The sequence below is a fragment of the Pelobates fuscus genome, chromosome 5, assembly GCF_036172605.1.
Source record: "Pelobates fuscus isolate aPelFus1 chromosome 5, aPelFus1.pri, whole genome shotgun sequence".
In the NCBI taxonomy this organism is placed as follows: Eukaryota; Metazoa; Chordata; class Amphibia; order Anura; family Pelobatidae; genus Pelobates; species Pelobates fuscus.
Window position 1 is genome coordinate 361,263,255 of NC_086321.1, and position 26,670 is coordinate 361,289,924.

The following is a 26,670-nucleotide window of genomic DNA, read 5'->3' on the forward strand; positions in this document are numbered from 1 at the left end:
GGCATCCACCGTTGTACCTTACTGGTGTACAGTGTCCCCAATTAAAGGAAGAATCGGGGTTCTACCCTTGCCTGCTTATACGGCTTTCCAGCCATTTGGTACAGAGTCAGTCCATAAACTCCTTAGGTACAACACTGACTGACTGCCGTCTACAGACAGCAGAGTATGATAGCATAATAGAGTGTCTTTGGGAGAAGCTGCACATTCCATTTGGTAGAATCCTGTGGATAAGCATATCGAACGTTATGGAGCTTTAACTCACTCTGCTACGTTATGGTCTGAAACTAAACAAAACGTAGACTTTATGTAAAATGCCTGTATATTTATAATGCATCATTCTGCACATTGCTTAAATCGTACAATGAAATGTGCTATATTTCTTATTTATTTTTTATTTTATTTTAACAGGACAGCTTTTTTTTTTACCAGTGTAGAAACTAAATATGTAAAAAACGCACTCCGATGCAATGAGTGCGTAAGGAGTAGACTATTTATCCTCAAGCCAAGTCTGCAGCTTTACAGGCGAAGTTATATGGTGTATAATATTCTTAGGAGATTGAAGTGTGCAAGAAAAGAGCTTTCTCCACGCATATTGAGTCTTCAAAACCCTCAGGTGCAGGACTATTTTAAGACCACAACTTAATTGTATTGCTTTTTTTCTACCGTTCCTTCTTTTAACTCTTTAACAGCAAGACAAACAGAACAATGTGTAATTTATTCACTTAGCAATGAATGGTGGCAAATTAAAAGCGGAATTGCCATTTTTAGGCTAGGATAACTAGTCTGTGAATGTAGCCTAGCTGGATCATTTTTCTGAGTCGGCTTTTTTTGGCAATGTTTTGCAATTCATTAAAATTCGGTATTTTATAGAATAAACACCAAGTATTTGGCATGCTTGAAGGATTACTTATTTTGCGATTCTGTGGGTAGTGATATGTTTGCACGGTGCCAGGTCTGGGATCCATGATAGGTGTCACTAGATTTCAACTATTCGTGCCCAAATAATAAAAAATATATATATTTTTTAAGGAAATGCGGGGGAGTATATGTTTTAAGGAACTCTCCAAGCACCAAAACCACTGGGGGGGGGGGGGGGGGGGGCTTATTGGTAAACCACATTCACTTAACTCACTCTATTTATTGTAATTCTAGGCAACTGCCTAGATGGCGTAATGACAAATCCAGACCTTTACTGTATTGCCTAAAGGGGTTTATCCCAATAACAGAAGGTTTAATGTTTTCTGGGGGGGTATGAAGAATTTTGGAACCCCGTAGTAAGCCTCTACAAGATAACTGTATATATGCTGCATTTCTGATGTTCTAAGGTAAAACGCAAATCTCTTACATATTTGGGAGATAAAAATGAAAGTATTTATAAAAAAATAACTAATAATTGTTTTAGATCTATATTAATATTAATTAATATACTTAAAGGCCTTGTGAAGGCAGCTATTTTGATAACTTCAAGAGAAAATATGATGTTTTTAAAGTATGTTCTATGCAATAAATCTCTGTGTATGGGCAATTTGTTTTTACTGTTTTTAAACAAAATTAAAGTGTTTTTGGAAACCTACTGCCTGGTTTTGTTTTCTGTTGCTCAAAAATGGTAGCACAAAATGTGTGCTGTATCTCTTCAGTCTTGTTCCCCCATCATCGCACACTGTTTTTTTTATTATTATTTTGTATAGATTTATAACGAAAAGGTTGTTTTTTTTTTTTATCGATGGAAGCAGTTTTTTTTTGTAATTTTTCCCTTTGACGGGTATTGTTCCGTTGATCATTCTACCTACAGAGGAGGACACAAGGTAACAAAACATACATGCCAAAATCAGGTACACACCAGCTGAAACTCTGAGGCTGTGAACGGCCTAACCACAACTCCCCCACTGGACCACCAGGGATTCATCTAAACCTTCACTGGAGACAGTGGAGAACTGTTTTTCTCTTAGCTCCAATACTGTCTCAATCATGATAACTGTAAGTGAGCCACACTTGATGTGCCAGGACTGTAATAAAGGGATCACACTCAGAGTCAGAGCTAAGGCATCACTCATCCCACAAAATATTTTTTTTCCTTTTACAACAAAGCTTAATCAATGGCAATCTGGCAATTGCATTTCTAATAACTTAAAGGTGCACTATCGGGTCAGGAACACGAACATGTATTCCTGACCCTATAGTGCTAAGCCCACCATTTAGGTGGCTTGCCCCCCCTCAGCCCCCTTAAAAGTTAATAAAACTCCCCTTATTTCCAGAGCTGCGCGGGTCCGCAGGCGCTGGCCCCGGACCCTTTTGGACATCATTAGAATTTACGATTTGTAGCCAATCCAATGCTTTCCCATAGGAAAAGCATTGGATTGGCTAAAATCGGCAAGGGGGCAGGGCTGTTTTGGCCAATCAGCACCTCCTCATAGAAATGCATTGAATAAATGCATCTCTATGAGAAAAATTATTTGTCCTCATGTAGAGCAGCACTGAGCCAGGAAGCACCTCCAGTGGCCATCTAAGGAGTGGCCACTTGGAGGTGTCCCTAGGGGCAATGCAAACACTGCCTCTCTGAAAAGGCATTGTTTGTATAAAAATGCCTGCATATAATGATTATAGTCACCAGAACAACTGCAGCTTAATGTAGTTGTTCTGGTGAGTATAGTGTCCCTTTAACTGTACAGGACTTGAAAAAGAGTCATGTCTGTTTTCCTAAAAAGAACAGGGGAAGGACTGGCATTTAATTATTTCCTGGAAAGGTCACTAAACCGTGAGTCGTTCTCTACAAGTTAGCTGCAAAGGTAAACATAGGTCAGTTGTGAAAAGTCTTCACCTGTAGACACCCCCGGACCATATGCATGTGAGCAGAGGGAAACGTGGCTACAATAAAAGTGCACCACGACGACCACAACAGCCTGAAAAACTACTCTGCCACCCATAGTCTTAAACACTCACTATAGAAGGTTCGGTAATTAGAAATTTGGTAGACACCGAACCCACTGATCCTACATTAAGGGGGGACGAACTGAGATGTAGGAACCCTGAGAGGAGTTGACGTAATGGGGTAAAACCCCATCCTCAAATTATGCAGCCCACAGCTGATGCCTACACAACCAGGGGAAATATTAAACTCTCTATGCTATAAATGTATATAAATAAGGGAGTGCGCTGGATTTTCATTTTTACTATGCTATAAATGTAACACCGATTATCCTCACCAGCAAATCTTAACCGTACACACGTGTAAAATGTTGTAATGCTGCACCGTTTTTTTTAGGAGCCTGCGTGCTCCTATTATACTCTACTTTTCCTTTAACTCAAAACATCTCAATAAAACATGATTTCCAAAAAAAAGAAAAGTCTTCACCTGCAGCATTTTCAACTTTTGCATGTTTGCACGCGTGCTATGAATTCACCATAAGGGACAGTATACTAAATAAACAAGCCAACGGCGGTGCTGGGGATTTCCTCGCCAACAAAAAATAAACAAAAGACAAAACAATGGTAAACATACAACACAGGGACTGTCACTTCAGAGCAAGTTGGTAATAAGCCACACTAACAACAATTCACTAAAGGTTAAATTGACAAAAATCCAAAGATAAATTAAAAATGTAGGCTAAAATAGTCAAGCTAAAAACAAAGTTGATTTGGAGAATTTTGCCAGCTCGGCTACTTTGGCCTCAAATTCACGCTGAATTCCCTGCAACTCACTTTTAGAGTAATGTGTAAAAACAATGTATTTTACTGCAGTAATAGCCTGCAGTCAGACAGTGGCTAATTGGCTTGTATTTAAAGAGTTACTGGGCAACAGACTTTGACCTTACAAATAATAGGAGAATCAAACAAAGCAGGCGTAGCTTTAAATTATAATTCTTTTGCTAAAGCCTGTTACTAAGACACCATGGAGTGACTGTAAACAGCAGGTCCTGGGATGTCTGAGCTCCTCTCAATCTCTTACCCGTAATAACTTCATGCTGTCTTCGCAAGGTGAGCTTTCTGAAATGTTTTGCAAATTTGCCCCGTTTTCTTTATTTTTTAAATCTGCTCCTCCACAAATTAATACGTTTGTTGTTTTTTTAACCCCTTAACCCCTCAAGGACACATGACATGTATGACATGTCATGATTCCCTTTTATTCCAGAAGTTTGGTCCTTAAGGGGTTAAGGACCAAACTTCTGGAATAAAAGGGAATCATGACATGTCACACGTCATGTGTCCTCAAGGGGTTAAAAAATTTAATTAGCCAAAGATATCAGATTTCCTGTACTTTGTGTTGAAATCATAAATCATTTTAAGCTGTTGCTATTTTTTTTTTTTTTTTAAATAAGCTGTTGCAATTTAATATTTATGTTTTTTTGTTTTTTTTTAACAATGTTGTTATATTTTTTTTTTTTTTTTTTTAGTTGTGTAGAAGATGGAGAGTTTGGGGAAAGCGAAAGATCCAGAATGGAACACAGAGACAAATTTAGAGAAAATGGACAAGAGTTATTTCCATCTGCTTCTCAACAAGAGAATGGTCTTAAACTCAAGAGATGATTCGGTTAGTCTTATCCCTAGCTATTCTCCCAAAGACCCTGAGAATCTGCCCATTCACTCAGAGAACCTGGGAATCTGCACGATTGTTCTGAGACTGTGGATATCTACCCATTCATTCCAAGACTCTAGGAATCTGCCCATTTACCTCAAGCATCAAAAATGTCCCATTCATTCTGAGACTGTGGGAATCAGCCTATTCAATCCCAAACCATGAGAATCTGCCCATTTAGACCAAGATCCTGTGAATCTACTCATGTGGGCTGATACCCTGTGAATCCAGCCGTCAATTTTATTCTACAATGTTTGCATATAATAAATACACATTTTCTCTTGTACACCAAAAAAAAAGAGAGAGATTGCCACTTACATTAGCAGTATCCAGCTCCATAAGGCTGTGAGACACATTAGGGATGTTTGTTTTACTTAACTCAAAATTTACGGTTAAAGGTTGGACAATATTTTATGTCCTACTGAACAGGTTAGAATGAGGACTATAGGGGAATTCTGAAACCAATGGCTCCAACGTGGCTTCTGGACAAATTACAGGTTGATTTATTGTACAGCGCTGCAGAATATGCTGGTAGAATAGTAAGTGTAAAATAATTCCTGGTAGCTCACAGCAATAAAATAAGTCTTTTTTTTCTCTCTCTCTCTCTTTTCATTTGTCTAGAAATCTCTTCTTAACCGGCTGATTTTTGTGTCCAAAATCTCCCCCGAGTTGGCTGATAAGAGAGATCTGGCAGGTACACCCATTGTATATCGGGGATGAGCGGAATGTTTGGTGATAACCAAAGTTTATTTCTAATTTACTTTGTACAAGGACACCTGGTTGGGTGGTAGGTTTAGGATAGATGCTCGGCAGCTCAAGGTGGGTACTGCATGCAGACTGACAGGTAGGTTGTATGTAGAAGGCATGCTTAATCCAGTGGACCCCATCCAGTCCATAAGAAACATCAGAACACGGTGCTAGCAAGTTTAAACAAGTTGGTGATATTGTTGGGCTCCATGGTAATGTAAATAGTTGATTTAGAGTCGGCAGTTCAGATGTTTTAGACCATTACTCTTACAGCCATAATGCTGGCAAAGCATCAGGGGAGACGTAGTCCACAACATCTGGAGTGCAGAAGGTTGCCTAACCCTGTCCTACGTGATATGGTTGAATCTAATTGCTATGATTATGGTTGGTGCTATAGTCCGGTTAGAAGGTAGCGTTGGTCTAATTATTATGGTGATGGTAGATGACAAAATAAAATCCAGCGGCATGGCTACACTAGGTGGCATGGTAATGGTAGGTGCCACGGTGATGTTAGATGGTATGGTGACACTAGGTGGCATAGCTAATCCAGTTTGGCATGCTAGTGGTATGGAAAATACAGGTCAGCATGGTTACATCAAGTGGTATGACTTCAACAGCTGTTAAAGTTACAATTAAATCTTCAGTTTCTTGCAAATTTTGTCTTTCTCTTTATATTAGCCCATATCACAGATTTCTCTCTCTTGTCCTTCTCATCCCCTATAGAATACTGGGAGCAACAATTCCTGCTGTACAACCAGGGCGAGTCTGTCTCCGGCCTACTGCTTCTTTATTCATCGTACACCATCCACATCATGGAGGTAGGTGGACTCACTCGCTCTCATTCTCTAACCTGTGTAGCACTGCTTGTTGGCCTTAGGACCAAAGCTGCCATCTTTCCCAATGTGCTATGATGAGCCATGGGATATGAGAATTGTAATCTGATGAAAGATTGCCGTTGAGAAATTTTAAATAATTTTGGACCAAAGATGGTCAAACCATTGGGCTCCTCTTGCATAGTTGCCCAAATCGAGCACTGAACTGGTGACACTAAAGAGATCTCTGCGGTGTGTGCTGGAGCGATGTTCCTAATAGCTTCTAATTAAAAAACCACAGACTTCAAAAGCCGGGTTATAATTTGTTGGATGTGTACTTTAATTTTATTGCTCTGATATATTAAAAGTTTTCTTGTTTAAAACACTTCTCTTACTCATACTATTAGCAGCATTACTGATGACATTGATAATGTAATTAATAAGTATATGTTAAATATACTTACAAAAAATAAATTAAGTTGTTATGGTGCCAGGAGGCCCCCGGGGGCACTCTTACCTTACAGAGAGAGAGAGAGAGATCATTGATGGAGAGTAATTGTCTTTGTCCAGAAAGTCAGGGGAACAACCAAAAAGCAGTAGAACATGGTCCTTGGACTTGACTATAATGACGTCAGAACTTTTAACAAAAAACTTTGGCCATAAAAGAACATAGGTGAAGACTCTCGACCCTCAATCTTTTCTTTATACACCCACATTCCAGACTTCTCATGGTACAGCATAGTAAATTACCATCTGTTCCTTTTAACCCATTAGACAACCATACCAAATATGAATATAAATAGGAACATAGAATATGTAATATTCTACAGATAAATAACGCCAATTTTTATATATAAAAAACAACTTAAAACAAAAAAATTAAGTTCATTTAAAAGAGTTTTATTATATCATTACAGCTGTGATCACTAAGCCAGGATGCAGATTAACCTGGAAGAAACCGGGCTATTCACAAAAGTGTCAATTGTTGGGAATCCAAAGCAAATTTGGGGCCAAAGCAGGCAAACCGAAAACAGCTGTTTTGGAAAATTTTTATAGTTTAGCTTTTTTTCTTAAAATTAGAAATTCACTTTGAAAACCTTATCATTCCAACTTCAGCAAATAGCACTTTAGCAACATGGCATTTGACAAATTCTCGATCTATAAAGTCGTACAAGACCATTCCATGTCTTATCGCGTCCAATTGAATTGCTTCAAATTATACAATATGTTATTACCCTGCAGCATAGCAACAGCAGAAATATTTAATTTAAAGAGACATGTGTCAGGTGTAAGGGAAGGCCTGAGGTGTTCTCGGTTACCAAAGAAGGATTAAGATCCCACGGGCCCTGGGCAGGGTACCGGTTTTGGGCACACCTCTCATTCTTCACATAGGCATGGTGAATGAGGAGAAGCAATTCCATGGTGTTGGAGGCGCCCTCTCAAGACATTGGGCCCTAGGCAACTGCCTAACGTCATCTTATGATTAATCCTGATCTGTCTCTTACAGTCCAGCAGCGATGTCTTGTATTGTGTTCTGCGAGAGCTGAGAAAGATGCAGAAACGTGAAAGCGGGTGAGTGGATGGAACTGGGGGAGGTAATTGGTTTTTGCTCCTGATCAGACACAAGGAACGATTTCCTAAACACGGAATTCCTGTGAAATGAAAACACCATTGAAAAATGTGGGCTAAACAGACAAGATGTGACTGTGAATAGTGGAGTTATTGCAAAAGCCTACATTTAGCAATTGTGTTGTGTTGTAACCAGACAGATCTCCATTTCCTCCAGTGAGGATACATTTAGATACACATTAAAAGCAGTTACACAGTAGCCAATGTTACATTGCTGTTAGCTCAAGTTCAATTATCCTACAGCGCCACCGTGTGGTTCGTCTGTCACAAACAGCACTAACACAAGCCTAACATTTATCTGTAGTGCTGGTGGAGGTGAACTTGCATTCTAGATGCTGAGGACTATATCTTTAGTAATGCGTTGCCAACTAAAATTACAATTGCCCATACAATTTCTTTTCTTATTAGCTTCATAACCGTCTTAGAATCTTGAGTTGAAACGTGTACCAAAAATGCACTGGAAACAGTGACATAATAATCTAGAGATTTTACAAAAATGCCCATCTGTTTCTGCTGTTGAGCTAGTTGTGAGTTTCTAAATATAGTATGCAGGTAAGTGTGTAGGGTTTGGCGGCTGAGCAGGTTGGTCCTTGCTAGGTGCAGGCCAGGGTGGTAGTGGGGTAGTGAAGCAGGTATGGCCTGGTCTAGTGGGATTAGAAAGCAAGATTTAGAATAAAGAGTGAAATTCAAAGTTCTAGAATATGAGCCGATTTAGAGTAATCACTTTGGAAAACAAAGTGCAGTTTCTGGTCAGTGTTCTAGACTTACATGTCTGACATTTTGTTTTACCTATTGCATGACATTTCACTCCAAGAGACCATGAATCATCTTACCAATAGGCAGCAATTAATAAAGCAAAGGATATTGGGCTCCCATGAAAATGCCTTAGTCCTGCCCCGTGCAATCCTTATTAGAGGAAAGGTAACTCGAGATGGCCAGATGCTATAAAATAGAATAGAAAATAAGGCATTACATTGACATTCTACATTTTTATAATCCCATCTGGTTTTCTTAGGGCTCTACTGCTACAACCCAGAATCCTAGTGATGTCTCATAACCTCCCTTTCCGTCTGTTCACCCAATGGAGCTACAAAGTCTTGGATGTTCCTGCCCAGTACTTAGAAGAGAAATACGGTGATGAAGCCACTGATGGCATTATCAGTGAGTGCCTGATAAAAATCCTAAAGATTGGGAAGCACCTCACCAAGTATCCAAAGGCAAGTTAAGAGAGATAAGATTTAGGAGATGTTGATGATGGTTTGGTGGTATGTGTTAGTTTACGAAACATGAAGAAGTATGCCTAAGCAGTAAGAATTAGTTGGAGAGTGTTTGGATTAAGGAAAGGAACGTTGAGTTAGGGTTGAGATTGAGTTTAGGGTTAGCTTTTGAACAAAGTTGAATTAAGTGAAAAACAATACATAAGATATTGAAAATCCTGTCATATGGGGTGAGGAAAGAGTCAGAGTATAGTGCTGGGTTGATATATAAAGCAAGGACAGATGAGGTGATGACAGGAAAATATCTTGATGAGGCTGCTGGGTGAGAGAATGTATCTCTGGGCTTCTTGGAGATTTGAATATGGGGAGATTTAAAGTTTGGCATCATATGGGGTTAAAGGGACATTTGCAAAGTTATTTTTGGTAATGAAGGAGGTTGGTTTTTTTCAGCAAAGTAGAGAAGGAAGACAAGGTAGTGTTGGGTCAGGTGGGGATATGTAATTGTGGATTCTGGGTGTAACGGTTAAAAGAGGAATATCTTGAATTGTTGTAACCATAGGTTGATGGAATTCAGTAAGAACCTCTGGCTATCATCAAAACTGCTCCTACCACATACCAAAAACAGACAGACATTGACTGTAGAAGACAATGTGTTTCGACCTATAAAGTTATGCATGTGGAAGAATTTTGTTTTGTGTTTGAGTCTCTGTATTCTATACTATTTATTATTTCTGTATTTAGTAAAATCCTGAAACCCAGACAATGAACAATATAGAGTGAAGTAGGCACACTGTAGGTCTGGAATATTTACAAAGAGGGAATGCCTCTCCTTTAGAGCTTGCATATTCATAATATTGTTTCCTGCAGGTTTCTAAAGACATACCGGACTCAGTGTTTGACAAGGTCCCAGAACTAATCATTCCCCAAGGCTTCATTTCCCACCTCTTGCAGTGTAAGCAGTTATTCACCCCTGACCAATTCCTGGAGTTCTATGACACCCCTCTGAACATCCTCCTGGACTCTGGTAGGTAGTGCGTTCGAGGTTTTGGCCAACTTGCTAGGGATCAGTTGGTTGATAATATAAACATAATATAAACATGGATGACCTGCATGCATCAATGCACCTTCTAGACCAGGGGTAGGCAACCTTTGTCACTCCAGATGATGTGGACTACATCTAACCTGATCCTTTGCCACCAATAAGGCCATAAGAGCATTATGGGATATGTAGTTCACAACATCTGGAATGCCAAAGGTTGCCTACCCCTGTTCTAATTCAATGGTGGAACTCAACTTGTGGTCCTTTTCACCAACAAGATGGTCTTCAAAATGAGTCACAGAGGTAAATTAGTATCCAATAATATATGCGGACATTCAGCTGTTATTGTGTGAGTATTTTCAATGTGATCACACTCCAGCAATGTCACAATATTTTACTGGTGACTTTACAGCCAAAGTAAGAATTATCGGCTTAATGTCAGTCAGGTTATTGTTTTGTTACAATGATCATTTGTCCTATGTTAGCTTTAATCAAATAAAAAGGAATTATTAGTACAAGTTAGTTGGCGTTGCTAGTAAAGGGGAGGTGGTTGTGGTGTTAGTTATGCGCATGTACCAACACATAGAAATGTTTCAATGTAATGGTTAATTGTTACAAAGGTGTTTACTGTGGTTTATCAACCACACACAGAGACTATTTGGAAATGTGAAAGAGAGGAATCTTTGCATTTCATGTCCTAAAATTGTCTAAATTGTTTAATTATTTTGGTGCTGAGATACAGCCAAGGAATGTTTACTACACTTATGGTACACTAGGATCTGTGCAGATATATGGATCCTGTCTAGAAGCTGCAGTTTAAGAAACAAACAGCAGGTGGCACCAAGGCAACAAATGAAAAGTATCGTCATCAATTAGCCATATAGAAATGTTCAATTTTACTGATTTCTCAGATCGGTGTTCGGAATTGAATACTGGGAGCATTGTAGCAGCTGCTTACCAAACAAGGCCATTAAAAAAAAAAAAAAAAAAAACTTTAACTGAGAAATGTGCAGGTCTTCCAAAATGAAGTTAATCTGTTGAGTTCTGTTGCCATTAACTTAAGGGGAGAGTTTAGCTTTAGAGGAGATCTGTAGATTAAAATCCTGTGTTCTGAGTTCATGTAAAATCTGCAGTTCTCCATTCTAATCTCTGAACCGCGCTGGTGACCGTGACGCCGCACAGCACCCACAGTCAACACTGTACCCCTATTTGAACCAATCAGCTGTAAATTTTTTATAGAAAGGTGCACCATTCAGTATTAAAAACGAATCGGAACATTCTCCATCAGGAGACATACCGCTGGTGGATTTGAAAATCTGTTTAAAAGGTTACTCCAAACATCATAACCACTACCGCCCGCTGTAGGGGTTATGATGCCAGTACACTGACTGATGACATCTCAATGTCACTGCCATGGGTGGACTTACACCTCTACCAGTAGAAGGGTTAAACCTGTTTGTTAGTGAACAGTTCACGCACCATTACCATTTCAAATGACTGAAATGTTCATTGTGCTCGTAGTAATCATTTAACACCGCAGCTATTGTACCAGGAGACTTCAGATACTATAACCACTTCAATGAGACAGATGTGGTTATAGTGCCTAGAGTGTATCCTTTTAACAATATTGCATTACGAATATTGAGATCAAGTTTTCTTTTGATTCCCTTCTATTTTACTTCTCACAACCTCTGTGTTAGAGCTGCATACGATTGTAAGAACTGGGGTCGGCTAGTTTGAACGGTAATTAAAAGAGCATTGTGCAATCTCTCTGATGAATGTTTGTTCGTTTGGTTAAAGGACATGTATTTAGCAGTGTAAACCAGAACATGGTATAGACTGTCGTGGACCAAGGGAAGGTACAGTAGCATGTAAAAGTAGTTTTAGTCTCTGCATGCCATATTCTCATCAGACCTAACTGTAGCATAGTAGCCCATGTCCATTTCCTCCAAGCATTTACTATTACCTGCCAAGCTCTGTGCCGCCGGCCTGCAATGGATTTAAAATGTGTACTTGTCTTCCTCTCCAGGACAGGTCACATGTTTAAAAAACAAAAAAAAAACTCATTCCTCCTCCTGCCAAGTCAATATTGTTTAACTTCAGAACTTTGTTGTAATAGAAGATTACACCTGCTGTCACCTTAATTTCAGCACATGCAGTTGCAATCTTCTATTTTGATTATGATAAACCAGCAAAATAACTTCATACCTTCGCTAGCATCCAGCAAAGAGAACATTATGCTAAAAGCTTGCTTATAGAATGTTCTGCAAGATGTAATATCAGTATATCAAAATATCAATATAACCAAACACAATATATCCAGTCTCCCATTGCTCATTTAAAAAACAATTAAATAAAAAATAAACACCCTCCAACCCAAAAATATCCAAACCACAAGCCAACACCCACCTTTGCTTTAATATCGACTACATAAGTAAGATGGCTTTTTTATCTTTCCAAATTTGTAGTATGTTATACTCACTGGCATAGAAACATTTGAAACAGTTTGATACAAAATTGTGTCTAAAGACACACATGCACCCAAATGTTGGTTACCACTTTAGGAAACATTTTACTTGATTGATTTTGCCAAATTATTTTGATACACTTCTTGCTAGCGTTGAGTTCAAGATTAACAAACTAACTTGGCTGGAGGAGAAGCCATGTTATTAGCAATTTAAACCATAATGTACATCAGATACTCCGACTCTATCCTCACATCACTAGCACAACAAGTCTCATCTCCTAATCATCCCCCAGAATCCACTAATAGTCATGATAGATCCATCTAAACTCTGGCCATCAGATCCCAATAACCTAGTCTGTGCTGGTACTGGAAGATCAATGCTTATAAACCCTGGTGTACATTATGCTTCTGTAGACTTTTTTGTAGACCTGTAGCTGGGAAATAGACCTGCTCCATCCTTATTTCTCATCATCATCTTCATACTGACTAGTAGAACATGTAACCTGTAATATATAGATCATTATAGAGATGTTTTTATTTTATTTTGCTGCAGGAGTGCATTCAATTTATTTTTGTATTTTATAAGTTGATCTGGTTACCCTTAACCACAGTAACTATATGTAACCTAGTTCTACAGTGTGGTCAAGGCTATCCAGAACATTACTTGCCTTTTATTATGTCAGTAAGAATAGTAGAGACTGTTCCATGTACACCAATGGTGAACACTTGGTTAATTCCATTCACGGTTTGGGTCGTCACTATAAGAATGATGAAAAACATTTAAACAGTTGTTTCTCTAAAATAAAGTCCTAGTCAGATACACACATGGTCATACATTTCCCTTACATTCTACCAAGAGTGCAAAAGATAGCACTGAGTGCAAAGTCATGACTCATTGTGCTAGTGGTGCTGGCACACTGGGTGCCCATTACATTACTTAATACAATTTAAATTTAATATTCCTAGTAATTTTTGTTCTAACACTAAATCCTCTATTTATTTAATTGTATTTGTTTGGATGAGACCCTATGAGTCCCATGAAGTGAAATTGTGGGATAGAACCACAATAAAACTGATAAAAATCTGCCTGGGATGTCAGTGTTAATGTAGTAGTACATTATATCAGTTTTAATATAATGGAGTTTCTTTTTTTTTTTTTAAAAGCTCTATTATTTCTTCCTACATGTCAACTAAATGTTGAAGTTCCCACACAGTGAATTACTAAACACAGATAATGCAAAGCTTTGAGGACCCTATATTCAATTAATTATTTTGGAGGGAACTGAAATCCATTAAAATATTTCATCTGTATAGTGCTTTGAGTTAAGATACATCTCTTAAAAAATAGTTTTAATGAAATTATTTAATTACTTTCAATATTTACATTTTATTGTATTTACATTCTATACTTTTATTCTATTTTTTTTTTTAGATCAGGTGTGGCCTACAGCAGTTCATTTAACTCCTGTGCAGAAAAGATCCGTACTGTAAAAGATTTGTTCCTGTTCACTCGATCAAGACATATCAAACTAGTGTTTATTCTCCTCTGTGCTTCAATTCCAATGTGAGAATTTTCACTTGAAAACATTAAAGCCAGGTGTAGGTGCCCATTGCTGTACCATGTTCTGTAGACTAAATTACTCTAAGTGCTCTGGCATCGCAGCTGGAAAAGAATCTCGGGAGATAAAGTTCACAGCAGCGGGAATAGTATTGGACGCTGACATGTTACTTCAAATATTTCCCTAAATTGTACTGCAGACTGTGTAAATAGTGCTGAGGAAAAAGTGGTGAAGATAACAGGGCAACGTTTTACCATCATTTACTTGCAACCGATATGCTTATTCTTATTAGAAAAATCAAAGCTGCGTTAGAATCCTAAGTTAACGTTTCCTACAACTGGATTCGAGCAATGTTCCGTTAAAAGGGCACTTGGTCATCATAATTTCTACAAGTTACTGTAGTAGTTATGGTGCTCTCAAGCTGTCCCTGAAAATGAAAGCCCTGTCGATATATTTTAACTGTCTGTACCCCAAATTCTGATATCAAATGAGAAAATCCAGCCTTCTCACTGAGCCGCCCAAATATTCGGAGCACTTTGTGACAAGCAGGGAACAGTGCTGTGTGAAAGTACACCAGGATATGTGTAGGAGTTTGATTTGATCATATGTCCCATACTGCTCAAGTGATGTTTGAGACATTCACCCAGTATTTTAACCATAACAATAAGTGTATTTTAGATATTTAATGCTCTTGCAAAATGAGTTATCCGGTGTTTAATTATTAAAATATCTTACAAACAGCTGATCTAGATATTTTTTTTCCCATAATTGTTAACTGTCTGAAAACTTGACATTAATCTGTATATCTAGTTGACTTAACAACTAGCTACTTTATCTCATTGAAGTGGCTATGGTGTCTGGCATCCCCTGGTGGCTTCCCTTCATTTAGCATTAAACCATTTTTTAACATTTTAAGGTTAAATTAGAGCAGACCACCCCTCTGTGTTGCTTGGGATTATTAGCAAGCATTATGCTGAACAGCAACTGGTGATGGTGATTGGATAAGCGTGTCACCTGACCACTTTCAGCCTATCACAGCTCCCATTGCTGGTATGATTTGGTATGGCTAAAATGAAGTGTGTAATCTCTGTCTTAGCCATACCTCAAGTGGGGGCCAGGCTGCGGGAGGCCAGGGCCTCTCAGTCAGTGTCATACTGTTTGAAAATAGTTGAACACTAAATAAAGGGACAACACCAGAGGACTGTAGACACTATAACCAATTTAGTGAGATAAGATGGTTTTAATGACTACAGTGTCCCTTTAATGAAGTGGTTTTGGTGTATAGACCTTGTCCCTCCAGTTTGGCAATGTAAACTATTGAAAATGCAATGTGTTGCCAAGCATAAGCCTCTAGCGGCTGTCAGACTGACCGTCACACTTTCTCAAGAAGACCTTGACAAAAATTTAAAATAAATAGGAACTCCCCCCCCCCCCCCCCCCCTATTTGTTGAGAATCTCCAATTGTTCAGTTTTAGGAGAACAACTTCAGCCTTTCACTTTTCTAAGGTCAATAAAATGAGTACAATTGACTTGGGTAACAGCATCTATACCCCAGGATATACTTCAAAAAAATATCATAAACAATTAATTACTTTAATATATTGATATTGTAACATTTCCAACAGACATTTCAACAAGAAACATAAAATATGTAATTACCACAGATCCAAAAAAATTATGGCAGAGAAATACTTTCTTACTTTATTTAAATTTTTCTTTTTATATTAAAAAAAGACATTTCAGGAGTGCTGGCTTTTGGGAGAAGCTATGGTTTGGACTGTTTGATTTAGTTACAGAGATACGCACAGATACAATATATTTATCTGCAGATCATCACATGTTCAGACACACGAGAGAAAGTCAGGGTGGACACGAGTGAAATCCGTAGGTGGCGCTACGGGTTATGCATTTTGATTCTTTGACGGTTTTCAATTGTGCGTGAAGTTCTGAACTTTGCAATGTTGAAGCTTTGGGTGGTTTTATCAAGGTTTAGTCGACTTGAATACGTGAATAGTACTGTGCAAAAATAAAATTTCTTTACAATGACAATTTGCTACACGTGAAGCCAGACATGGTTCAAGAGTACATACGATCCCACCCTTCGTGTTCATAACCACCAGAACAATAATTTTATGATGAGGAATAAATATTTTGTTCAAGGTCAATCAAGTGCAAAAGATTGTGGATCAAACCAAAGTCCATAAGTCACTAGCAGTGTAATGACTGACTGAACATGTGGTATTTTCCGATCGGTCATTGCGGTGGGGTAATGAGCCAAACAAGATGACTGCCTTCTCCACTTTTAAAGGTTGCACATCAAAAGTTCTTAAACGTTCTTCACAAGTCTGTTGGTTCCTTCCTCTACTGATCTTTCTGAAATATTACCCCATAGATGATGGTAGCAGGGGGCAAAGGTCAATTTCCATTGCAGAGTCTTGAAATCTGTTGGATAAACTGGTTTGATGTGTCTGCTATATATGGTGTACATAGACGTCAATGGGCTATTGGTGGTTAGTTTAGTTTTTTTTTGAACTTACAATGTGTCCACACCAATATTCTTGAGTTTATGTTTTAGTTTAATTAGCTTGTGGTAAGTAAATATTCAATCAAATATGGCAGAGGAGGGTGAAATTCTTTTGAGATGGTGTGGAAAAAAACATTTTCTTTTGGTACATTTTGTATTTGTTTTTTTCACTCTGTGTGTGTGTGTGTTAACATGGCATAAACCATTTTGAATGTTATAGTTGATTTTCTGTAGTTAATCAACGTCTTTTAAATGCTTCGTTAAATGCGAAGTGCCAGATATCTTCTTTTACCTAGCAAACAGGTCATGTTTTAATTTAAAATGATGTTGTTTTGCACCTGTTACCATCAGACAATTGTACATATTTAAATTTGATAGAAATACATTAGGATGAGATGAAGGAAAAATATTTAATGGGAATTAAATTGGAAAATTAAATGCAAGGCAGCTCCAGATATTATGAACATTTGAGGAAAGCGCAGCGAGGGGTATAATCTATCAATTGAAGTATTTTCAACTCTTCACCAAAATACAGCTCTCTTCTCTCTGTATAGTAATTTGTTTTTACAATTGTACATCGGAATATCACATTGTACTAATTAACAAATACATATGTACATTACCAAAAGACGCAGTTTCAATGGTCCCTACACACTTGCACATAAGCCAAAAAAAACTTCCATATACACCTGTCCATATATATATATTCATATATATAAAATTTGGTTTAAAAATAAAGGATTTACAGAACTGCTCTACATATCCACAGACAGTAAGATTCTCACCTTCAAGCCTAGACAACAGTGATTAACTCACAATTTTAAATCGGTGTATGACCATACTTACACTCACCAATGTAACACATGGTCATTAAAAGTTAAACCCCTCTGAACCAAAATCTATGGCCTGGCTGTAATGGGGTTTATTAAGCTAGCACAATTTTTTTTTTTTTTTTTAATTCTGCTTCCTTAAAAGGACACTATAGTCACCAAAACAACTTTAGTTTAATGAAGCAGTTTTAGTGTATAGATCATGCCCCTACAGTCTCACTGCTCAATTATCTGTCATTTAGTTAAATCACTTTTGTTTCTGTTAATGCAGCCCTAACCACACCTCCACTGGTTGTGACTCACAACGCCTGCATGAAAACAAAATGGTTTAATTTCCAATCAGATGGCAGCTTACTTTAGACATTTTTATATACTGCTCTGTAAAACGAAACTTTTATCATATACAGGAGCCTGCTGCAAGATCTAGCAAGCTATTAACAGAGCAGGAGATAAGAAATTCCAAATTAAACGGAATGTGCAAGAAAGGAAGTATAAACATTAGTTCTCTCTTTACAGGAAGTGTTTAGGAAGGCTGTGTACGTCACATGAAGGGAGGTCTGACTAGGGCTGCATAAACAAAGCAATTTAACTCACAAATGGCACATAATTGAGCAGTGAGACTGCAGGGGAATGATCTATACACCAAAAAGCTTCTAAGCTAAAGCTGTTTTGGTGACTATCGTGTCCCTTTCATGATTAGCATATTTAACAATTCTGTTTATTTTTGCTTGTTTAATTAAAACATTATATTTCAAAACCATGATAAAAATATAAAATTGATTGACGGAGCGAATACATAGGAAGGTACCTTGCAAAGTCATAATGCATTTGTTGGCATTAGTTTAAGTAACTATAGGCAAGAAGGTGGCCATTTCGAATATAAAATCTGAATATCTTATGTAGCAGACATATAGCCATACATAGCTCATGCCAGGATCAGGATATATAGATGATGTAATAAAATACAGTGACATTTTAACAACACACATAAAAATGCCATAACAATGGTGATGTTTAAAACAGACTCTTTTATGGCTAATAAAAACATTTTTTTTTCCTTATAATAATTTAACAATTTTACTATAGACGGTAGAAATTTGAACACAACTTTGCGTGGTCTGTTTAATGCTTTAGATTATTTTAGATTACTTAAGTATTTAATAGCTGCAACAATATGTATTTATTTATACCAAAACCAGGCCAGATGTCCGATAGTCCGATAGCTGAATTTTAAGCTGGTTTACACAAATAATTTTATTACGATCAAAATAAATATATATTTTTTTTATTTGTATTATTATTATTTTTGGAAACTGTCTTTGCCAATCTCTTAGAGAGCAGAAATCTGAGATAGCGTACACTTTTCAGTGAAATGTATTTATTGAGATGAAATAAAAGTGCAATCAGGAGCAGAAAATGGTATCAAAGAACGTTGTCAACAGGGAACAATGAGTGTTAAAGGGGGTAGTTGATACTCTGCACATACTTCCAGCTGAGGTGATTTATTGTGAATTAAGAGAGATTGAAGGGTACAACCCTCAAAAGCATTGGAAATGTGCAAAAACAGGAAAAAACTTCCAAGTCCATTAATCGTTATGCCAACACATATTTTGTTCCAGCTGTGGCTTTGAAATAGACATTTATAAGTTCTGAAGTCCTTATTATAATTTTTTTGCGCATGTACAACGGGACCACCAAAATATACAGCATAATCTATTTCACCAAGTAATAAACACAATGTACAGAATTGCCTTCTTGGAGTCATAAATACAAATATATTTATAAATTAAAAAAATAAAACATAAATTTGCATTTGGAAAATTATTTAATAACCAGACTTCTCCGGCAGGTGTGCGTGTATTTACAGCTGGTATATGCAGTTTGGCAAAGGGTTTATGATGGGTAGAGACCCAAGAAAACCGCCTACAGATGAACCATTTTTTAAAGGGGCAATATGGAAAAATTGTGAAATTCTGTGATTTGCTTTAAGCTGTTTTTTTTTCCAACTTTAAATATTCCGATTTCAATTTGGTAAAGCCTCGATCCTTCTGCTAATTAACAGGAAATCCCTGCAAAATGCATATTTATCGTTGATAAATTTATTTTAGATAAATGGATTTCATTTTATACAACGCATCTGGGATAGCCCAGAGCCAGTAGACCTGGTAAGAAGCCATTCAACAGCTAAAACTGCAGCGGAGGCTGGACAGCTGCTGGCTTTTAACTCCTGCATTAGCGTGACACTTCCCAAAATCCTTTGCAGTGCACCTCTAGGTATAAATTCAGTGTAAAGTGGTCTCCTCCATTATGGTGTCTGAGCAATACCTACCAGAGACTGTAGCGAGCAGTGTTGGACAAGATCATGCATCCAAGCGTTCTGAACTGCCACTCATATTATGCAATGCCGGCAAAGCTATGTGGTCCAGGCTTGGTAGGTATTTGCATGGTGTTCCATCATTTATAATTTGGTGCATTTTATAAAAGTTTGGTATCCAGTAAATAGGCTTGAAATACAAAAAGCAGGAGGCAGGTAAAGTTTCTGTTGGACAGTAACTTCGTAACGTTTAGTCATTCTAGGGCTCGCTGAGGATAATGTGGGTTGCAATCTAGGAAAAGCTGAGTGCCATAGAGTGGCAATCTCTCAAACCGCGTACTCACACGCTTTTGAATCCTGCCTACTCTCCGGGGGTAAAAAGGAGCAAATAAAAGCATAGAGATAACATAATACCACTATACTGTGCAGCATTTACGGAGGGATAACAAAAAGTGGTCTTTAAAAACCAGAATGGTGCGGGCCATTTCTTAAGTTCATGTCAACAGCGTAGCAGCAAAGACCACTTTTCACATGGCTGAGGTTTGCCTACATATGTCCAAAAAACTTTAAATTGGTGTATTGTTGCAATCCAGAACCAGCGATACTAGCCCAACTGGGAGGGAAAGGTTAAGATTGCAGTTTGGACAGTAAACATGATAAGGAAAACGTGTTCCTTTTGCTCCCCTCACATACCTCACAAGGAGGGTCTGGAACTCCAAACCTCATGAGCGGATAAAGACACACTCAATACAATCCTTTATCGAAGGACGCCCCAACTTAAATTATACAATGAGGGGTATAATACAGAGCTTGGCACAGGTTTGGCTGTTGATTGTGGTGGAGCAGGGGGGAGGGGAGGCGGAGGACTACTAATGTCAGAGGGCCGTGCTTTCTGACTCCTCATCCGATTCCGTTCGTCCCTCTGCGGAACGCCGCTGCTTCATTGCGTCACGTTGCAAGGCGGTATCAATCTCTATTAGGATAGATGGGATGTCAAAATGGATGATATCTACAGAAAAAGAAGCGGGAAGAAATGACTTAGAAAGTGAGCCCAACTTTGTACGCCAATGGCTTGCAACTAAAGATGAAGTGGAAGAGGAGACTGCGGTCACATGAAGCAAAGGGTAGTTCAAGGTGTAAATGGGGTCAGAAAAAAAAAATAATAATTTCTGAGCAATATTACTCTAATATAATAAAGGAGGTTTATACAAACACTAAATATGTTGCATCAAAACATATCCCACACAATTCTCTCCATTATACTCATCATACAATAACTTTTACACCCCCTCATTATACCATAACTTTTACACCATAACTTTTACACCCCCTTAAACATTGGCCAGTCTGAGAGTACATGGTGTTGACTGAAAGCTACCAGCAGGGGGCACAAGGGTCAAAAAGGCAGAAAAAAAAAAGTATCAAAGGTCATGACACATGGCATGGCAGGATACTGTGGCATGGCACATAAAAGGGGTGGCACCAGGCCGTTTTTACACACCAAACCCTGAGAGTTTGTCTCACCGGCTTGGCCTATAGAAAATGAGTCCTGGATGGAATTTGGGCCACCTTATATCATGGCAATTTGTGTCTCGTGTCACCTCTACAAAGAGAGCTCTAAACAATGTCACTGGCACCTTACAGGAAATATAAAAAGGACATGCTAACAAATATTTGGACACCTATATGTAGATCTATCATCAAAAGGTGGATTTAAAGGACAACAGTCAATAAATGCTCACTTTTAATTTGTAAAAGATTTTTTTTTTTACATTTAAAGGGACACTATAGTCACCAAAACAACTTGAGCTTTAATGAATTATATATTTTTTTTAATTATGTATGTTGATTTTATTTGGAGAGAATTTCCCTTTTTATCTGGCTGAGCAGCCATCTTGAGTCAGACTACCACTTGTCTGACCAACTGCCTCGCAACCTAACCTGCTGCTGTGATTGCGCTGTGTGAAATTGCAGCAGCAGGAAAGTGAGGATGAGCTGCAGTTGGTCAAATAACTGTAGAGCCTGACCCAACATGGCTGCTCAGCCAGATTAAAAAGTGAAAATTTCTCCCCCCCCCCCCAAAAAATAAAATAATAAAATCAACATATATAATTAAAAAATATAGATCATTAATGTTCATTAAATGTAATAGAAAACTATGATCAAATGTGTCCCTTTAATTTGTTTTAAATTGGTTATGTGATGGCTTCATCCGCTATTTAGAAAGCTGAGTAGTTTCCACACAATGTATATTGCGAGCCATCTGCCTCTGTAATGAGTTCACTAGATTCACAAAGGAATCACTTTTGATGAGCAGGGCTAACTTGTATTGACTGAATCAATTTTACCATGACTTATTGGTCATCTAGCTCAGTGCTCCCCAACCTTTTTATCGCCGCGGACCGGTAAACGTTTGATAATTTTTCCGTGGCCCGCTTGTTTTAATTTAATAAGACAAAAAAAAACAGTCACATATATTAAAAAAAACACGCAGACACATACATAGTCAGAAAATCACAAACACAGTCACATAAAGACAGACTCAAAATGGTGTGTATGTGTGTGTGAGCGGTGCAGTGTGTATGTGAGGGTGGCAGTGTGTGTGAGGGTGGCAGTGTGTGTGAGGGTGGCAGTGTGTGTATGGGGGGCAGTGTTTGTGGGGCAGTGTGTGTAGTGTGTGTATGGGGCAGTGTTTGTGAGGCAGTGTGTGCAGTGTGTCTATGGGGGCAGTGTTTGCGGGGCAGTGTGTGTAGTGTGTGTATGGGGGCAGTGTTTGTGGGGCAGTGTGTGCAGTGTGTCTATGGGGGCAGTGTGTGTAGTGTGTGTATGGGGGCAGTGTTTGTGGGGCAGTGTGCAGTGTGTCTATGGGGCAGTGTGTGTAGTGTGTGTATGGGGGCAGTGTTTGTGGGGCAGTGAGTGCAGTGTGTCTATGGGGGCAGTGTGTGTAGTGTGTGTATGGGGGCAGTGTTTGTGGGGCAGTGTGTGCAGTGTGTCTATGGGGGCAGTGTGTGTAGTGTGTGTATGGGGGCAGTGTTTGTGGGGCAGTGTGTGCAGTGTGTCTATGGGGGCAGTGTGTGTAGTGTGTATGGGGGCAGTGTTTGTGGGGCAGTGTGTGCAGTGTGTCTATGGGGCAGTGTGTGTAGTGTGTGTATGGGGGCAGTGTTTGTGGGGCAGTGTGTGCAGTGTGTCTATGGGGGTAGTGTGTGTAGTGTGTGTATGGGGGCAGTGTTTGTGGGGCAGTGTGTGTATGGGGCAATGTGTGTAGTGTTTGTGGGGCAGTGTGTGTAGTGTGTGTATGGGGGCAGTGTTTGTGGGGCTGTGTGTGTAGTGTGTGTATGGGGCAGTGTTTGTGGGGCAGTGTGTGTAGTGTGTGCATGGGGGCAGTGTGTGTATGGGGGGTAAGGAGGGTAGGGAGGCTTTTTTTTTTTATCTATTTAATTAAAATTAATATATTCATGTCCCCCCTCCCTTCTTACCTTTACTGGGAGGAGGGGGGACATTTCTTAGTCCCTGGTGGTCCGGTGGGGAGTCCCTGGTGGTCCGGTGGGGAGTCCCTGGTGGTCCGGTGGTGGTGAGGTGAACTCTAGCCCAGTTACAGGGCTAGAGTTCACTCTCGCGAGATTTGGAGCGTTGCCGTGGTTACCGCGGCAACGCTCCAAATCTCGCGAGAGGAGGACCCGGAGGAGCTGCAGGTAAGAGCTCCCGGGTCCTCTCTCACTCCCTCCCCTGCCGGCTGTCAGCACAGTGCCTGCAGACCGGGGAGGGAGATCTCTGATCTCCCCTCCGGTCCGCAGGCACATTGCAGGGCTGGCACTTGGGCAATGCCAGCCCTGCATTAGCCGGCAGGCTCGCACACCCCTGGGCGGCCCGGTACCGTTTGATCCACGGACCGGTACCGGTCCGCGGCCCGGGGGTTGGGGAACACTGATCTAGCTAAAGGCAATCTGAGCCCTTGTTAATTTAATATTTAAAAACAGGGATAACTACCTAGATCTATATTGTGACAAAGACAAAACTCTCTAGTGTACCAATAAATAAATCTGAGGGCCTTCAGAATTTTAAAAAATGAAAATCTTACCACCTTGCTACGTCATATCCCCTCACACCAGTACAAGCAAGGTTAGAGTGTGTAATAATTCAATATATTACTCATCTAGTATCATAGGTTCCTAAGGATGAGGTGACTGTTTCTGCCAAAGGCTAACATTTGGATGTAATATTCGAATTGGGGCCAAACGTGCAAATTAATTTTGGAGCAATCTAGAGACTGCTCAAATAAATTGTTCCAAATTCAAAGCAAAATATACAAATTGAGGGATTTTAAAGGCCAAGAGTTCATCTGAATGAAGACAAATTTTGTCAATGTATAATTTCATTTGTGTATGTTTTTGTCAACTGAATAAAATAATATTCTTCCCCTGACTCCGTTATATGCAAGTTATTTTGCGTGCCAAATGGAGGTAAGTATACAGAAATCCAACGAAGGGTACTTAGGACTATCAGTTATGGTGGTCGCTATTAACAATGGAGAACTCGTTACATATGCACCATTAGGGCACCTGATCACCCAGTATAATGCCTAATAGGTGCTACCTCTCCCATTATGTCCTAAAAGGACCACTATAGGCACCCAGACCACTTCAGCTCAATGAAGTGGTCTGGGTGGCTGGTCCCTCAGGTTTTAACCCTGCAGCTGTAAACATAACAGGTTCAGAGAAACTGCTATGTTTACATTAGGGGTTAATCCAGCCTCTAGTGGCTGTCTCACTGACAGCCGCCAAAGGCACAAGCGCGCTTCTCACTGCGAAAATCACAGTGAGAAGATGCGAACGTCCATAGGAAAGCATTGAGAAATGCTTTCCTATGGACTGTTTGAATGCGCGCGCGGCTCTTGCCGCGCACGCGCATTCAGCACTGACGTCGGCAGAAGGAGGAGAGTTCCCCAGCGCCGAGGGAGCCCGGTGCTGGAGAAAGGTAAGTGTTTAACCCCTTCAGCCCAGCGGGAGTAGGACCCTGAGGGTGGGGGGAACCTAAAGACCCTATAGTGCCAGGGTTTGTTTTACTGGCACTATAGTGGTCCTTTAAATATATTTGTGGTTTGGGGAGTAGTACGAATTGTGTTTGAAAAAATAAATAAAATAAAAAACCTTAAAAAAAGATTACATATATGTATTTACTAGATCCAGCAAGTCCACTGACACCCACATATCTTCTCTACTACAAATCTCCTTAATACTGCAATAACTCCATAATAACATATTATTGTTAACAATAATAATAAAATCCATGCAAAACAATCAATGGCAAATGATTGGTGTAATGTGTCTAACCCTTTGACAGAGAGGATATAAACTCCTTGCAAAAAAATAAAAGAAACTAAACTAATAAATCACAAAGCCGTACTGTTATGTAGATCAATTCTTTTTTTCTTTCTGCATTTTGTTTGCATTATTTATTTATGTCGCAGGAGCTAAAAATAAGTTGGCATGGCAAGGCATCCTCTCACCTTCTGTCTAGGGAGTTAGTGAAGAAGGGTCCTTCATTTATTTATTTTTAACACTTATCATTGGACGCTCTCACTGCCCCAAGTGCCTATTGATTGATTTATTGCACTAATTAACTGCTGAGTCAGACGGCAGCAAGTTTCAAAAATTCAATTAGAGTTAAGCTTCTCCAGTTTGGGTAGCAGCACATGTAATGAATTTCATCCAAATCTCCTCCAAACGGACCAAAATTTTGAATGGATTTGCTACTAAATATCCGGTGTTTAACAGATAGCTCCCCAGCAGCTCAGTCTAACACAATCAGGGTTATTTGCTAAAACTGTGAATTTTCGGACATGTACTAGGGGATTGCACATTTTTCGCTGAGCTGTAAAAATGATAGCATTGGCGATTTTTTTAAAATGTGCGCTAATTTGTCCTAAAATGTAAAATTCCCCAAAATAAATTGTTAAGTGAATAACTTGAATTAACACATTGACTTGATAATGTAGTTTTTCACACAAGATAGTTAAAAGGGCACTATAGCATTAGGAATACAAAACTGTATTTCTAACGCTATAGTGCCCCATGTCTCTACTTGTATTAACCTCTTAAGGACACATGACGGAAATATTCCGTCATGATTCCATTTTATTCCAGAAGTTGTGTCCTTAGAGGGTTAAGGTCCCCCATCCCCAAACAGGCATAATAAAAATTACGATTTACCTACCTTTTTCCAACGAAGAGGCTCATTCGGCGCTGCTGACCTCTTCACCTAATGCAACATCTATTCCAGTGGACCTAATGCACATGCGCAACAAAGGCATTCAAGCTTCCCCATAGGAAAGCACTGAATCAATGCTTTCCTAAGGGGGCTTCCACGTCACGTGACAGAGGTTTACTCAGTCAGTGCCTCTAGTGGCTGTCAGTATGATAGACTTAACCCTGCATTGCAAACACCTTTAATAGTGATGCACAAGAACTTCAGAATTTACTTGCACAGAGAGTGGATCATCTTCAGCTGCCTAAGAATGAATAAGAAAAAACGTGAAAAAAAAAAAAAAAAAGAGGCAATATGGTAAAAGTGACCACCAATTTTTAATACATTAATATATAAATAATGCATTAAAAATGATGCAAAAACAAACCAACAAAGCACTACTTACCTTTAAGTTCCTAATCTTGCAGTATCCTCACGGTGAATTGCTACAGAGGACAATCAGGAATCTCTTATTCTGGTGTATGGTCCTTTTATTATTCTGTACACTGCTGTCTAACAGGGGTTTATGGGATATGTAGTTTAGCCCTAACCAATGGAACTGCTCAATAAGCGGATAGCGGTCATTCAGTGGTTGCGGTGAGTGTACTTGCAATCAGGTTCACAGCTTTGTGAGCAGGGCTGTGTGTTGTAATCTCTACAACTCCTTGCAGAGACAGAGAGAGGGAGATGTCCGTTGGACAGGAGTTTAACTAAAA

The 26,670-nt window shown here is 39.1% G+C and overlaps 2 protein-coding genes across 6 annotated transcripts in view; one reads left to right on the top strand and one right to left on the bottom strand.

The window, feature by feature from the left end:
* The first annotated feature begins 3,888 nt into the window (after window positions 1-3,888).
* TEX47 (testis expressed 47) lies at window positions 3,889-14,314 on the top strand. Its single transcript, XM_063453362.1, has 8 exons — window positions 3,889-3,975; window positions 4,392-4,528; window positions 5,195-5,267; window positions 6,044-6,138; window positions 7,640-7,704; window positions 8,777-8,978; window positions 9,846-10,002; window positions 13,917-14,314. The coding sequence occupies exons 2-8, from the start codon at window positions 4,403-4,405 to the stop codon at window positions 13,973-13,975; spliced, it is 777 nt and encodes a 258-aa protein (XP_063309432.1). The 5' UTR covers window positions 3,889-3,975; window positions 4,392-4,402; the 3' UTR covers window positions 13,976-14,314.
* A 4,847-nt stretch (window positions 14,315-19,161) lies between these two features.
* Window positions 19,162-26,670, bottom strand: part of ARHGAP44 (Rho GTPase activating protein 44) — a 109,165-nt gene continuing 101,656 nt past the window's right edge. For 4 of the 5 annotated variants that reach the window (XM_063456040.1, XM_063456037.1, XM_063456039.1 and 1 more), the window contains one exon: window positions 19,162-20,720. In XM_063456040.1, the coding sequence (XP_063312110.1) occupies window positions 20,587-20,720 (134 nt within the window). In that variant the 3' untranslated portion in view covers window positions 19,162-20,586. The remainder of the gene's footprint in view (window positions 20,721-26,670) is intronic. The other variant, XM_063456038.1, reaches the window with a different exon arrangement.